Source organism: Notechis scutatus, chromosome 2 (assembly GCF_049901735.1).
Source record: "Notechis scutatus isolate UNSWTSFEM ecotype Mainland chromosome 2, rNotScu1.2, whole genome shotgun sequence".
In the NCBI taxonomy this organism is placed as follows: domain Eukaryota; kingdom Metazoa; phylum Chordata; class Lepidosauria; order Squamata; family Elapidae; genus Notechis; species Notechis scutatus.
Window position 1 is genome coordinate 64,385,505 of NC_142010.1, and position 12,878 is coordinate 64,398,382.

Here is a 12,878-nt window from a genome sequence, read left to right on the forward strand (position 1 = left end):
CTTAGAGCTCATTTTGATTTTGTTTCATTTTTATTTCACTGTATGGATCAATCACACCAATCTAATGCTCTTCTGGAAACGGAAACATTTTGCGTTAAACCATAAAATGGCTTCCTTGGTCTTGAATTAGCATTTTGTGTTACCTCCGCCATTCTGTACAGTGTCAGACTTTTTCTGAGTCAGGCAAGGCATCTTATTTCAAGCTCTGTAATCTTTGGCAGTTCAAATCTACTCTGGCAATAGTGGTTTTATGATCTCCATATTCTCTATTTGGGAATTAACAATACAATTACATGCATTTTATTAGAAGAAGACAAGAATTGTTCACTAGGACTTATATTTCCTTCTACCCTGAAGTATAAACCTGAAGTAAGAAAAATGTGTTTGATGACTGTCATGGATGATTAGAAAGGAGAACACAAAGCGGGGTGGGTGGGCAGAGGACACACTGTTTTAACTTACTTAGCGCCTTCAACAATAATTACAGTGAAAAAGTGCAAAAAGATGTACTTGGGCCTACATGTCTATGAAATTATTTTTTCCAGCATCAGAACCGGTCTTATTCTGCTTACTTTAAAGCGTTTATATAGCTCCCTATTTTATATCGAACTCAGAGCAATTCCCAGTCAACAATTAAAACAATATCAACAATACAATAATACATATATGTATTAAAACCATAAACATTAAAAACCTGGCACCAAAGCCTTTCCCCTTGGTGTTCGGCAAGCCTCTAGAAAAGGACTTAAGCCCTGGCTTAAGTTGATAACTAGACCAATGACCTACCTCAGCCAAAGTGCTGAGGTAGGGTGAAGTGAATGAGAAAATTTAACAATGGTTTGCATGTGGAGGCTTAAATTTGGTGTCAGGTTTTTAATGTTTACAGTTTTAATACATATATGTATATGTATATGTAAAGCCTTTGATTCAGTGGTACACGACAAACTCCTAAAAATAAAATCCTATGGTATCTCTGGACAACTGAATAACTGGATAGAAGCATTCCTGTCAAACAGACAACAAATGGTCAAAATCGGGAGCGTCCTATCAAATCCAGTACCTGTCAATAGTGGTGTTCCCCAAGGCAGTGTTCTAGGACCAACTCTCTTCATACTCTACATAAACGACCTCTGTGATCATATTAAGAGCAATTGCGTTCTCTTCACTGATGACGTAAAGCTGTTCAATACCACAGACAATACTGCTACCCTTCAAAAAGATCTTGACTATGTATCCGAATGGTCAAACAAATGGCAACTTCAAATCTCAACAAATAAATGCTCTGTCTTACATATTGGCAAAAAAATCAGAAAATAAAATACAAGCTGAATAGTCAAGATCTTGTTGATGACCCAAGCTCTGTAAAGGACCTTGGAATACTCACCTCTAATGATCTAAGTGCTAGAGCACACTGCAACTACATAGCCAAAAAGGCATTAAGAGTTGTTAACCTAATCCTACGTAGCTTTTTCTCTGGTAATATCACACTACTAACCAGAGCATACAAAACATTTGCTAGACCAATACTGAATACAGTTCATCAGTCTGGAATCCACACTACGTATCTGATATTAGCACAATTGAGAAAGTCCAGAAATATTTCACAAGAAGAGTTCTCCACTCTTCTACTCGCTGTAGAATACCTTATGCCACCAGACTTGAAATTCTAGAACTAGAAAACCTTGAATTACGCCGTCTTCGGTCTGACTTAAGCATGGTATACAAAATCATACATTGCAATGTCCTACCTGTCAATGAATACTTCAGCTTCAACCATAACAACACAAGAGCACACAATAGATACAAACTCAAAGTAAACCGCACCAAACTTGATTGCAGGAAATACGACTTCAGCAATAGAGTGGTCAATGTCTGGAATACTCTACCCGACTCTGTAGTTTCTTCCCCAAACCCCAAAAACTTTAACCTTAGACTGTCTACTATTGACCTCACCCCTTTCCTAAGAGGTCTGTAGGGGGCGTGCATAAGCGCACCAACGTGCCTACCGTCCCTGTCCTATTGTTTCTCCTATTCTTTTATTTTTCTTATATGTAACCATTTCATGTATTCACAACTATGTATACATTTATACTTATTATCTTGTAAACAATTGGCAAATCAAATAAATAAAATAAATAAATAAATATGTATTTTGTTTTATTATTGATGTTTTAATTGTCGATTGGGAACCACCTAGAGTTCAGTATAAGACGGGGGTGCTACATGAATGTTTTTAAATAAAATAAATAAAAGAGAAAGTCCGGTTTTCAGTCTCAGCAATGTGCTAGAGCTAGTTAGGAAGCAAAAGTGTTGGGTCTGAAACCGATTACGGTCTTGTCAATTTAAGGCAGCAGGCAAGGGACCAGGTAGCAATGAGCTTGTAAACTGACCCACTTGGTAAGGAGTTGCTTGACCAATATTTGATTTTAAGGCTATGACTTTTGGAAAGTAGACATGGGGGCAAAAAGGAAGGCATGTCCTCCTTTTGCTAGAAGTCTGGTACCCCTGTGTAAGAACGTCTCATGATTCAACACTTCAGTAATAAAAAAAGCACTTTATTTACATAAATTACAAAAAAAATCACAAACTGGATCACAAAAAGTCTACTTTAAATTCTGTTTTTTTTTTAAACAATATACATCACAATAATACTTTTTAAAGTTTAGATAATACTTACCGGTACATTCTCTTTTGTTATCGTTGTTTTGTATAGGAGCACTTTTTCATTCCTATCGTTCGCATATTCTGCAAACAATTCTGTCCTTTGGCGAAAACAGGTCCCTGTAATTATTGGTCCCATTCAGATGTATTGACTGCATTTCCCATCTTTAGCACAACTATATTGCATCCCATTTGGGGAGGCTGAGCCATACTTGAACTATCAGGGAGCATTGGTTGAAATCAACCATTGACCTAGATATCAGTTGGTTACCCTGAGCCAATCTTAGTCTGAGTTTAATTTGCAAGATGGTTATGAATATAAATATATGGAGCAGGGCACCCAAGCTATCCAGTATCTTCCTTGTGGAAGGGAGAAATTAAAATGTGATAAACTGCAGAAGTGATTGGTTCGAATGGCATAGTTTCAGACTTGTATATTTTATCAGAAATATTTACTTTAGATATCTTCCACAAGGGAGATATATCCTGGGTGCCCTGCTCCATTTTTTAATATTCATAACTATCTTTGCAAATTAAACTCAGAAACTAAGTTTGGCTCAGGGTAATCAGTTGATATCTTGGTCAACAAATTGCTTTCAACAAATTGTCCCCAATGATGGTTCAACCAGTCCAATTTGGCACCTTTCAGGTGAAAATTCCTAAATATCTAAATTCACATTTCTCCTCTGTATTTTACCTATACAAGTAATAATACAACTAAATTGCAGCAGAACCAGCCTTTACCCTGGCTATCATTGAGGAATTAGCAGCTATGGGGTTTTCTCACACATTTTACTCCCTTTTACTTAATACAAAATAGCTGAAATACAAGTGATGGAAAGGTAGGAGTCCTTCAGCTAAGTTCTGAAACTTCCAAACTGAGATTTGCAGTCCACAGTTAAAGCTATTCTACTTTCTAAAACTACAGGCCTTAACCTTCAGATTATAATATCTAGTTAAATCATGCTATGACGCTAAAGAACATTAACAGCCTTTTCCCCCCCCTTCCTCCAGGCTAGCGTGTTTATTTTGTCAGGTTTGCAGGTAAATGTCACAGTTGGAGTAGCTATTCCAATTACTAGATTTAGAATTTTCCATTCGGGTTTCCATGTCATCTAGGTTTGGTTTTATTGCCTTTTTTCATATGCGTTTTATCAGGAATATGGTATTTCCCAAATCCAGGGAACACATTTTTCCCAGCATGTTGAAATATGAAAAAGGTTCCCTTAATTTAGTCATTTTAGGCTGTCTTTCATTATAATAATGGATATTTTGTTTTACCATTAAAGATACAAGTTCAGTTACAGCACATACAATACTCAGCCAAACTTGGTTGTTCTTGAAAAAGTTAAGCTGTGTCAGACTGGGTTAGTTTTTGGTTGGGAGAGAATCAGGATGCCAGAGCCATAGACTAGATTGAGAAATGGGGACATGTCACAAAAGAAGGCAAGGGCAAGCCAATAAACCAACATAGGCATGTCCATCTAGTCCTTTTGAGCCAAGCTCAGTACATGAGAGACTCGACTTTAAAAGGACAAGAAGGAAAGTGCCATCCATTATTAACAGCAAAACCACTAAACTGCTGTATTGATTATGACTCATATGAAACTTTCCTTTAGATTCTTCAATAACAATCTTTCCCCAGACTAATTAATCACTCAAGAAACTGCTAACCTACGGGTGTTCTTTTTCTTTCATAATCATAGAGGCTCTACTTCTAATCAATAGTTTTAATATTTGAGTTATTGGCTAAGGGAAATGTTTTCATCCATTGAGAAACATGGAAGTACTCAGTTCTAGAAGGTGCAGTTATATTCCTTGTGTAAAAACTGATGTTTCTTGCAATGGATTCATGTAAGTGGATTGATATTACAAAATGGTGTGGTTGAAAGAAACCTCAGATGTTACTTAGTCCAACTCTGCTCAGGACAGAATGCCCTACTCTGACAGGACCGTGAAGTTGGTTTCATTTTTAGTGAAAGAACTCATCACTTCATTAGGCAGACTGTTCCAGTGGCTAAAGTTTGCAACATCAGACAATTCCTCCCAGTATTTAGCCTGAACTTACTTTCTTTGTAGCTTATTCTACTGGTTCTGTGACAACTCTTCAGCTATTTGAAGACAGCTATCTTCCCCCAGTCATCTTTGCTTTAAGGTAAATATCATATTGTCAGCCACACTCTAGACCAAACCAAGAAATCAATTCCACAAAAAGGCCTAAACTATTTTTATTAATATTGGCAATAGTAATAGAATTTTGCAAGTCTAACTGTGCTTTATCATCCCACCCCTTATATTCAGGTGAACTAGGAAAGGGACGACCTGATTTGCTGACACATGCAGTACCTCCTTCTAGTTTTGGACTTAAACCATGTTTTTTCCCTTGTCCACTTTGGTAATGGCTCTGGCCTAGCTTGTCAACATTATCTTCCTTACTCCCTACACAAATCCTTTAATTATTTATCCTAGGGTTGGTTTTCAGACCAGTCACTAACTTGGCAACTCTCCTCTGGACATGCTCCAGTTTGTTCCAGATTAGAGTCCTATAAAAGAGAACCATATATCCAGAATTATAGTTCTACCCCTTTGCTTGTTTCAGTGATTCTGGAGTTGCCTGCACAGTTTGGTTCCAGCTGAAGAAGACAGTCCTGACACACCTCCCGCTGAATCAGAAAGAAGAGTACCCAAGTAGCAGTCCTAAGGCATTACTGGAGCACCCTTAGCCATCCCATTATTTCAAAGAGGGGGAAATGTCTGCTTATACTGCATTACATCATGCTGAGCAGCACCTAACAAAGTTCAGATGAATTGCCTTCACTGACTGGCAGGTGTAGCAGATCCTTGTGATAGTAGAAATGCTTCACAGCATCACTTACTTGCAAAAGAAATCTAGTACTGGCATACTATCTGTGTAGCTGAACAAATAAAAAGAGGCATTGAAACCATATTATTTTACACCTAAGCCCCAACAATAGTACAGTAATTCATCATTCCTGTATTGCCTAGTTCAAACACTGAAATTGATACGCTGAAAAATATTTCACCCTACAAACACCTTTAGATACCAAGAAGCTGTTTTTTTTATCATTTCTGTGGCCATTCTTCAGACAGATCCCCACAGGCAGTTCACATGGAGAACATCTGAGAAGTGGGAAATACAGTTCAGTTTTTGAATCGGTTTAAAATTGCAAAGTACGTGCTTTTTAAAATGATACTGGAAAAGTTAGTCTTCCTGGTTGTGAGGTAGTTCTACCTCCCTACCTCACTCCACCTGTGAGCTGCAGGGAGAACTGCTCATTCCAGACCACAAATAAGGCTTACATTAATAACTGCTACTGATTCTAGTAGCCTTGTGGTATACAATAAGTACGGTAGTTTTATAAACAGAATTGCTTTAGAGAAGTAAAATTGTGTTTTTGACATTTATGTTAGCTTCCCTTGTGGGTAAGACCTCAAATTCTCTCCGCGTTCCTTTGATACACTTTACTCTTGTCCTGAACAAATTTAAGAACATACTGAATAGCATTTTGTTTTAGTGAGATAGAGAAATACAAGAATTCATTTTCTTCAGCTGCCAGGAAATGGATGTTTAAACCTTTCACAAACACAAGCTCCATCCCAAATGATTGTCGAGCATCAGAATTAACAGAGGTGTGTAATAAAAACACCAAAGCACACAAAGTGAGAAATAGCTTCTTTCTTTGTGTTACTTCAGAATGAGAGTAAATATTACCTTAAAACAGAGCAAGCATTGTGATATTAAATTCTTTAAATCTTATTAAAGAAGCCCAAGTCAAAACCATAGATACCGAGGGGGCAGAAGCCTCCAATTCACCCTTGCCCAAAGAAACGTAGCAAATTGTACTGCCGTTGTGATTTCACTTGGATTTGGCACATTCCTGAGCTTTCTCAGAAAAGCCACAAATTAATTTATCCCTTTTATATAGCACAAGTGCTAGATTTCTATAGATGGTGCAAGAAATATTTAAATCTTGCTCCAGCTGCTAATCACACTATCTTTCCCCCCCTCTGGAAAGTTTATGAAAGTCTTCCATGTGACCAAGGGCTCCTCAAAATCTGGATGAGCACAGACTGTTTTTCCCAATCTAGCAAAGAATTTCATTCGCATTATAATTTTGCCAGAAGTACTGAAGACCCATCAGCAACCCGCCTCACCCCTTTTTTCACAGTTGAGATTTCTTCCCTGTAAACAGCTGCCTGAACAAAGGCTTCTGTTTTTTCCCCTCACTCAATCTAACATCCCACTTACAAACAACCACTCTTTCCTTTGTGCTGGCCTCAGTGAAAGTTTGTTGAAGAAGTTTTGCCTCAACCCCCAATTTTGGAATAGCCCGAAGCTTTTCCTGTTGTTGACAGTGAGTTTTACAAGGTTACACAAGCCGTGATGAAGGATTTAGTGCCTCTCTTAAACAGCACGGTGTAAAATGTGTCCATTAGCCAACTGTACATACAGCCAGTCATAGCAGCTTAGAAGAAACCATGGCTATGTTTGCCCAAAGATACCAACTATGGTTAACAGAACTGTATAATCAATTGGCTTTGTACAAAACACCAAGGCATAAATTAGCAAAAGATATTTTTAGTCTAACATACTATGCTAACTCAACCGCCAGTCACAGATGGTTCTTGGCATAAATTGTAACTGATGAAGTGATTTGCACCAAAATATTCAGCACCGTATATACTTAGGCATAAAGGGTTTCCTTTCAAAACCTTCAGCAGCATTCCTAAAGTAGATAAATTTGCCCAGAGATGACGAATGGAATCTTTGAGATATGAACTTTCCCCGCTTTCAGTTAGGAAGAGTTTGTGATGGCGTTTGGTGGCCCAGTTGCTCTTTCAAGGAAGCCTTTTGATGCTTAAGAATGACAGATACTGGCAGATACTCCAAAGAGTGACACTTAACTGGAGCACCCAGTTTCTCACTGCACATGTAACATTGTCCCTTGTTGCATATCTGACAGATTTGAAAATATTTGACAAGCAGGGATATAGTGAAGAAAGCATAGAAGACAGATGGAGGCTGGGCAGGCTTTTCCATGGAGAAAAAAAATGTGCTATTAACTAACTTAGCTCACTGGCCACACCGGCAGCTTAAAAGAAGAAATAATTGTGCTATAATAGAACTGTTGCCTAGAACAGGCTACATGTAAACAAAAGTTCAAGAGTCTTCCGAAAGAGAAGTTTGACTTTTTTCCCCCAGATCTGTTCCTGGCCTACAGCAAGTCCTCAAGTTCCTTTATAATTTGTTGCCTCTTCCTTTGGATACCAGAAGTTCTGTGCGTCCCTTTAGAAACTAGCAGAAATGATTGCCATTCTCATTTTAAGAGCAAAGAACTTTAGCCCATAGCTGTGGAATAGCAACAGCCCAGAAGGCAGCTAACAGTTTTTGTGAAACTTTAGCATCAAAGGCAAGCAGAAGAAATATTTTCCATGATAGAAGGATATTCTCAGTTTTTCCATCTGGGTGTAGTGGCATTTTGCCCATTGTTTTTCTCTCACTAAGTAGCTTGGATAAACTTGCTTGCTTAAGAGCCTATGTTTTCCCATAACTGAATTCCTGTGAATCATTAGGACACAAAGAAACTAGTATTGGGCTTATATTGGAACGATATCTCTCAATATTTAACTAATGTATAATTCAAGTAACAAGATCAAGGTCTTCTTCCTCTTCATACAACAGAGGAAGGTCTGGAGATTAGAATCCCCTCTGAATCAATGTCTACAGTCCTGAATCATCATGGAAGTTTTCAAGCACCTTTTTATTGGTCTATACAACTAGTCCTTTGCTTATTTCACTGTTATTGCCAACTGTATTACCCAACCATCAAAGAAGATTTCAGTGTGCTTCTTCTGTATTGTTATTAAAACAACACAATTTCAGAGTTTTTCTTCCTGGTTTTGACCAGCTCTGTGTATTAAATTCCATTTGTGCATTTACTTTCCTTCTTAGATTATGTCATAAGTTTGTTTATCTGAGAAAGCTCTCACTCAATGCTAAGTTTTAAAACAAACCAAAGAATATAACAATTTGGTTCAATGCAATTAAGACACCTGAATCTTCAGGTTTTTAAATATAAGATTCTCTTCCACCTCTTGCACTGTACCAAATTTTCCTTGATTTCTTCATAATTTGAAGTCTAATAGAAAGAGATGAAAATTAATACAAAGAGAAAATGTTACTTTAGCTCAGTGTCTTGTAGCCCAAATTGTACGTTTAACTTTTATATGTCCTACAATATGGAGCCACTGGATTACTTAAAAAAAAACACCACGCTCTCAACCTATGCTGAAATATTCCTGCCTCTCTGCATTGGTCTTTGTCTTTGAGGATAAAGCTTTGATCTCATTTCTTGTGTCCCTATTCCTTTGCCTTGAAAAAGTCTGTCAACAGATGAACTTGGAAACTAGTTGCTGTTGTTATCTTTTAAGGAAAGAAAAGGCCCAGTGAGAAACAAAAAAAGGCATTTGTTTTGCAGGAGATGAGCACAACGGCTACAAATACTCATGGTCACCAAGCACAAGTGTTCACAAGGATGAGGTTGTAGAATCCACCACTTCGCGGCCATTGCAGACTGTTGGGACATATTGAGAAGTTGACCCTGGGAGACACAAATTGGGAAAAGATTTCAAAGGACGGCATTATGAATCTCATACTTAACAATGTGTCAAACATCACCATTCACCAACCAACCAATTATCAACCCCCTTCCCCACTGATAAAGGAGTTCACCATAGGCAAACTGTTCAAATGAAAAACATGACAGCCAGGAAAATTGCCAAAATGTGCATAATAGAAAAGAAACAGACAAAAGAGTGTATCTTTGGAGAAATCTGTCAAACAAAGCACATAAAATGTGAAATAGTCATGGAAAAGGAGTAGAAATTGGTTGAAGCAAATTTTAAAATGGGGAGGGGGATGAAACTGGTCTTTTCATTAATCACTATTTTCAAAAGAGCTAGAAATTTTACCCAGTACATTTTCTTACATACATCTGTTCGTCTAGTTTGATTTTGAAAATGGCACCTGGCATGTTCTGTTATCTTTGCCCTTGAGAAGCTCTTAAGCAGCCTGATATTTATCTGATATGCCTGCAGGGACTAATCTAGCCCACCAATTCTTCCGTTCAAGAGTCTGATTGGATGATGTTGCTTTCTCATGCAGGTGAAGAAGGATGAAAGAAAAGATGAGAGCAGCAGTGCCAAACTAGTGAGATACTATTGGAGAAGATGGGAGAGCATCTTGAAAACTACAACTACAAACACTATATTCACTAATAATTGTAGGAATTTAAAATGCAAACTATGGATGCTGGAAACATATACAATTATTATTATTATTATTATTATTATTATTATTATTATTATTATTATTATTATTATTATTATTATTATTATTAATAATAATAATAATAATAATTGCACAGTCAGCCAGATGTTCAGACTGGCATTTTTGTCTACCTATCAAATCTTTACCAAGGACCTGGGATAGGCAAATCTGGATGTTTGATGGTGTTATAGATATTGCCACAGGATGGAAGCTGTTCCAAGCAAAGCTGCCTTCTGCAATTGACTGATGGCAAATTTGTCAATGCCTATGGTGTTCAAGTGGTGCTCCAGTTGTTTTGGGACTGCACCCATGGCGCCTATTACTATTGGTCCTACCCTTGCTTGCCTTTGCCATAGTTGTTCTATTTCTATTTGTAGGTCTTTGTATTTTGTTATCTTTTCCAGTTCTTTCTCTTCTCTTCTGCTGTCTCCAGGCACTGCCACATCCACTGTCCAGACTTTTTTGTCTTTCTTATCGACAACTGTTAAGTCTGGGGTGTTATGTGGTAGGTGCCTGTCTGTCTGGATTTTTGAAGTCCCAGAGCAATTTAACTTTTTCATTTTCTATGACTTTTTCTATTTTATGGTCCCACCAGTTCTTGCTTACAGTCAAATGATATTTCTTGCAGATCTTCCAATGCACCATTGTTGCTATTTTGTCATGCCATTGCTTGTAGTCAGTTTGTGCAAACTTCTTGCAGCAGCTTACCAGGTGGTCCACGGTTTCTGCAGCTTCTTTGCATAGGCGGCACTTACTGTCTGTTCCTGTCTTCTCAATTCTGGCTTTGTCTACATTTGTCCTTAAGGCTTGGTCTTGCACAGCCAGAATTAGTCCCTCAGTCTCTTTCTTTAACTTTCCTGCTCTTAGCCATAGCCAGGTCTTGTTATTATCTGCTTTCCCTGCTTTGTTTTTAATGTACTGGCCATGTAGTGCTTTGTTTTCCCATACTTCCATTCTGTTCTTCATTTGGTCTTTCTTGTAGGCCAGTTTGGTCTCTCTGGTAGTCAGCAAGCCTTCCTGGCATATTAACTTCAGTGCATCTTCTTCATTGCCCTTCAGATATTCTTCCAAACCCCTTTTTTCTTCTTCAACTATCTGATGTACTTGCAGCATTCCACGCCTACCTATTTGCCTTGGTAGGTAGAGTCTGTCAATGCCGCTGCGAGGATGAAGGGCATTATTATTATTATTATTATTATTATTATTATTATTATTATTATTATTATTATTATTAAAAAGTGTGACTCATGGATGTTGCAATATCAGCCAATAGTTCAATTGACAAAAACACATGGAAAAAGTAACAAAATATGGGATTTGAAAATTGCAGTTGAAAGGGTTTGGAAGAAAAGGTCAGCTTTAATACCATAGGAATTGGACTCTTGAAGCTTTAACAAAGGGATTTTCCAAATATTTGGAAATTTACTGGACTTGATACCACTATTTTTGTAAACAACAACAACAAACAAACCCTATCTTGTGTGGAACTTCCTCCATGCCACAATGATGCCTCCAGGGTTCCTAGGATTTTGGTTAGAACCAGAGGTGGTATTCAGCAGGTTCTGACCAGTTCTGGAAAACCAGTAGTGGAAATTTTGAGTAGTTCGGAGAACCGGCAAATACTACCTCTGACTGGAGATTTTACAGTATCCTTCCCATACCACACCTACCAAGCCACGCCACAGAACCAGTAGTAAAAAATTTTGAATCCCACCACCCAAATACCCAGTCTAAAAGCTGTGATACAAATCAGTGAATAGACAGAGTAACAACAAGAACAGTATGTTGGCCAAGCCTTGTTAAGAAAGTGTGCTAGGAGTGTTTCCTAACAAAGAGTTTTACTTTCTTACAATGCAGGCTACTGTTACTCTCTCCTTACAGTATATTCTCATTCGGTCTCTGAAAAGAATCTTGATTTAACTGTTTTGCCAGGACATATTTACTGGGAAAACAAATTACTGTAGATAACACAATAACTCAATAAATGGCCTGCATCACTCAATTCAAATGGCTTACAAAGATGGTTCAGCATTTTATATGCAGAAGCAGACAAGACAAATTCTGTGACAAAATAACTAGTTTTCATCTCTGTGTAGTTTCGTCTTTTGCTGATTATTTTCACAGATCAATTGCTCTGTGAAATCTTGTGACATGATTTCACATTCAGAGAAGAGATAAGAATAGTGACTCAAGAGAGGACAAGATGATGACACAAAATTAACACCATTAGTTGATGGTTTAGCTTAGCTGTTTGGTTTTGAGTAAGAAAAAATAATGTCACAGATCCTCCTTCTCCACCCTTCACTCGTCCTTCATATACCTTCCTATATCCTGGTTCTTTTCAGACTTTTTCTAGGGTGGTTATGCTTTATATAAATTGTATAGTATATTACTTGTTATATGATATTCAAATACAAAGAGTTATCAGTAGACTAGTTTGTGGGGAAAATGGAATCACTTTATCAGATAAGACATTTAACAAACTTCCTTAGCAACATTGGCTGATACTGAGGGTGAAGGTTCATTCTCCAAGCTTGTGGGTTGGTTTCTGAATGTTTGGTTACCAAGCTTGGTAACATCTTCAGCGGAATTTAGGGGATGTCAATGTTCTTCTGTTTATAAGGGCTTCAGGCAGGGGTGGGATTCAAAAATCCCAGCAACCGGTTCGCTGCCTGGTTGCTAGGTGGGCATGGCCATGGTGGGTGTGGCCTACCACAACTTCTGGGAGTGCCATTTTTCACCTTCCCTGGCCTCTGGGAGGGTGAAAAGGCCTTCCCTGGCTCTGGAGGCCCTCTGGAAGCTGGAAACCAGCCCGTTTCTGGACTTCTGGAAGACCCATTTTCCCCCCTCCCAGAGCCTCCACGCA

The 12,878-nt window shown here is 38.0% G+C and overlaps 2 protein-coding genes across 2 annotated transcripts in view; both read right to left on the minus strand.

Moving 5' to 3' along the window:
• Window positions 1–8,249: 8,249 nt before the first annotated feature.
• The window catches only part of GRM2 (glutamate metabotropic receptor 2), a 128,598-nt gene continuing 123,969 nt past the window's right edge, over window positions 8,250–12,878 (minus strand). The window contains exon 6 of the mRNA XM_026673234.2: window positions 8,250–9,284. Coding sequence (XP_026529019.1) covers window positions 9,211–9,284 — 74 coding nt within the window. The 3' untranslated portion in view covers window positions 8,250–9,210. The remainder of the gene's footprint in view (window positions 9,285–12,878) is intronic.
• Window positions 9,383–12,098, minus strand: LOC148132050 (uncharacterized). Its single transcript, XM_087953926.1, has 3 exons — window positions 12,029–12,098; window positions 10,605–11,256; window positions 9,383–9,425 (listed from the first exon to the last, which is right to left on the minus strand). The coding sequence occupies exons 1-3, from the start codon at window positions 12,096–12,098 to the stop codon at window positions 9,383–9,385; spliced, it is 765 nt and encodes a 254-aa protein (XP_087810052.1).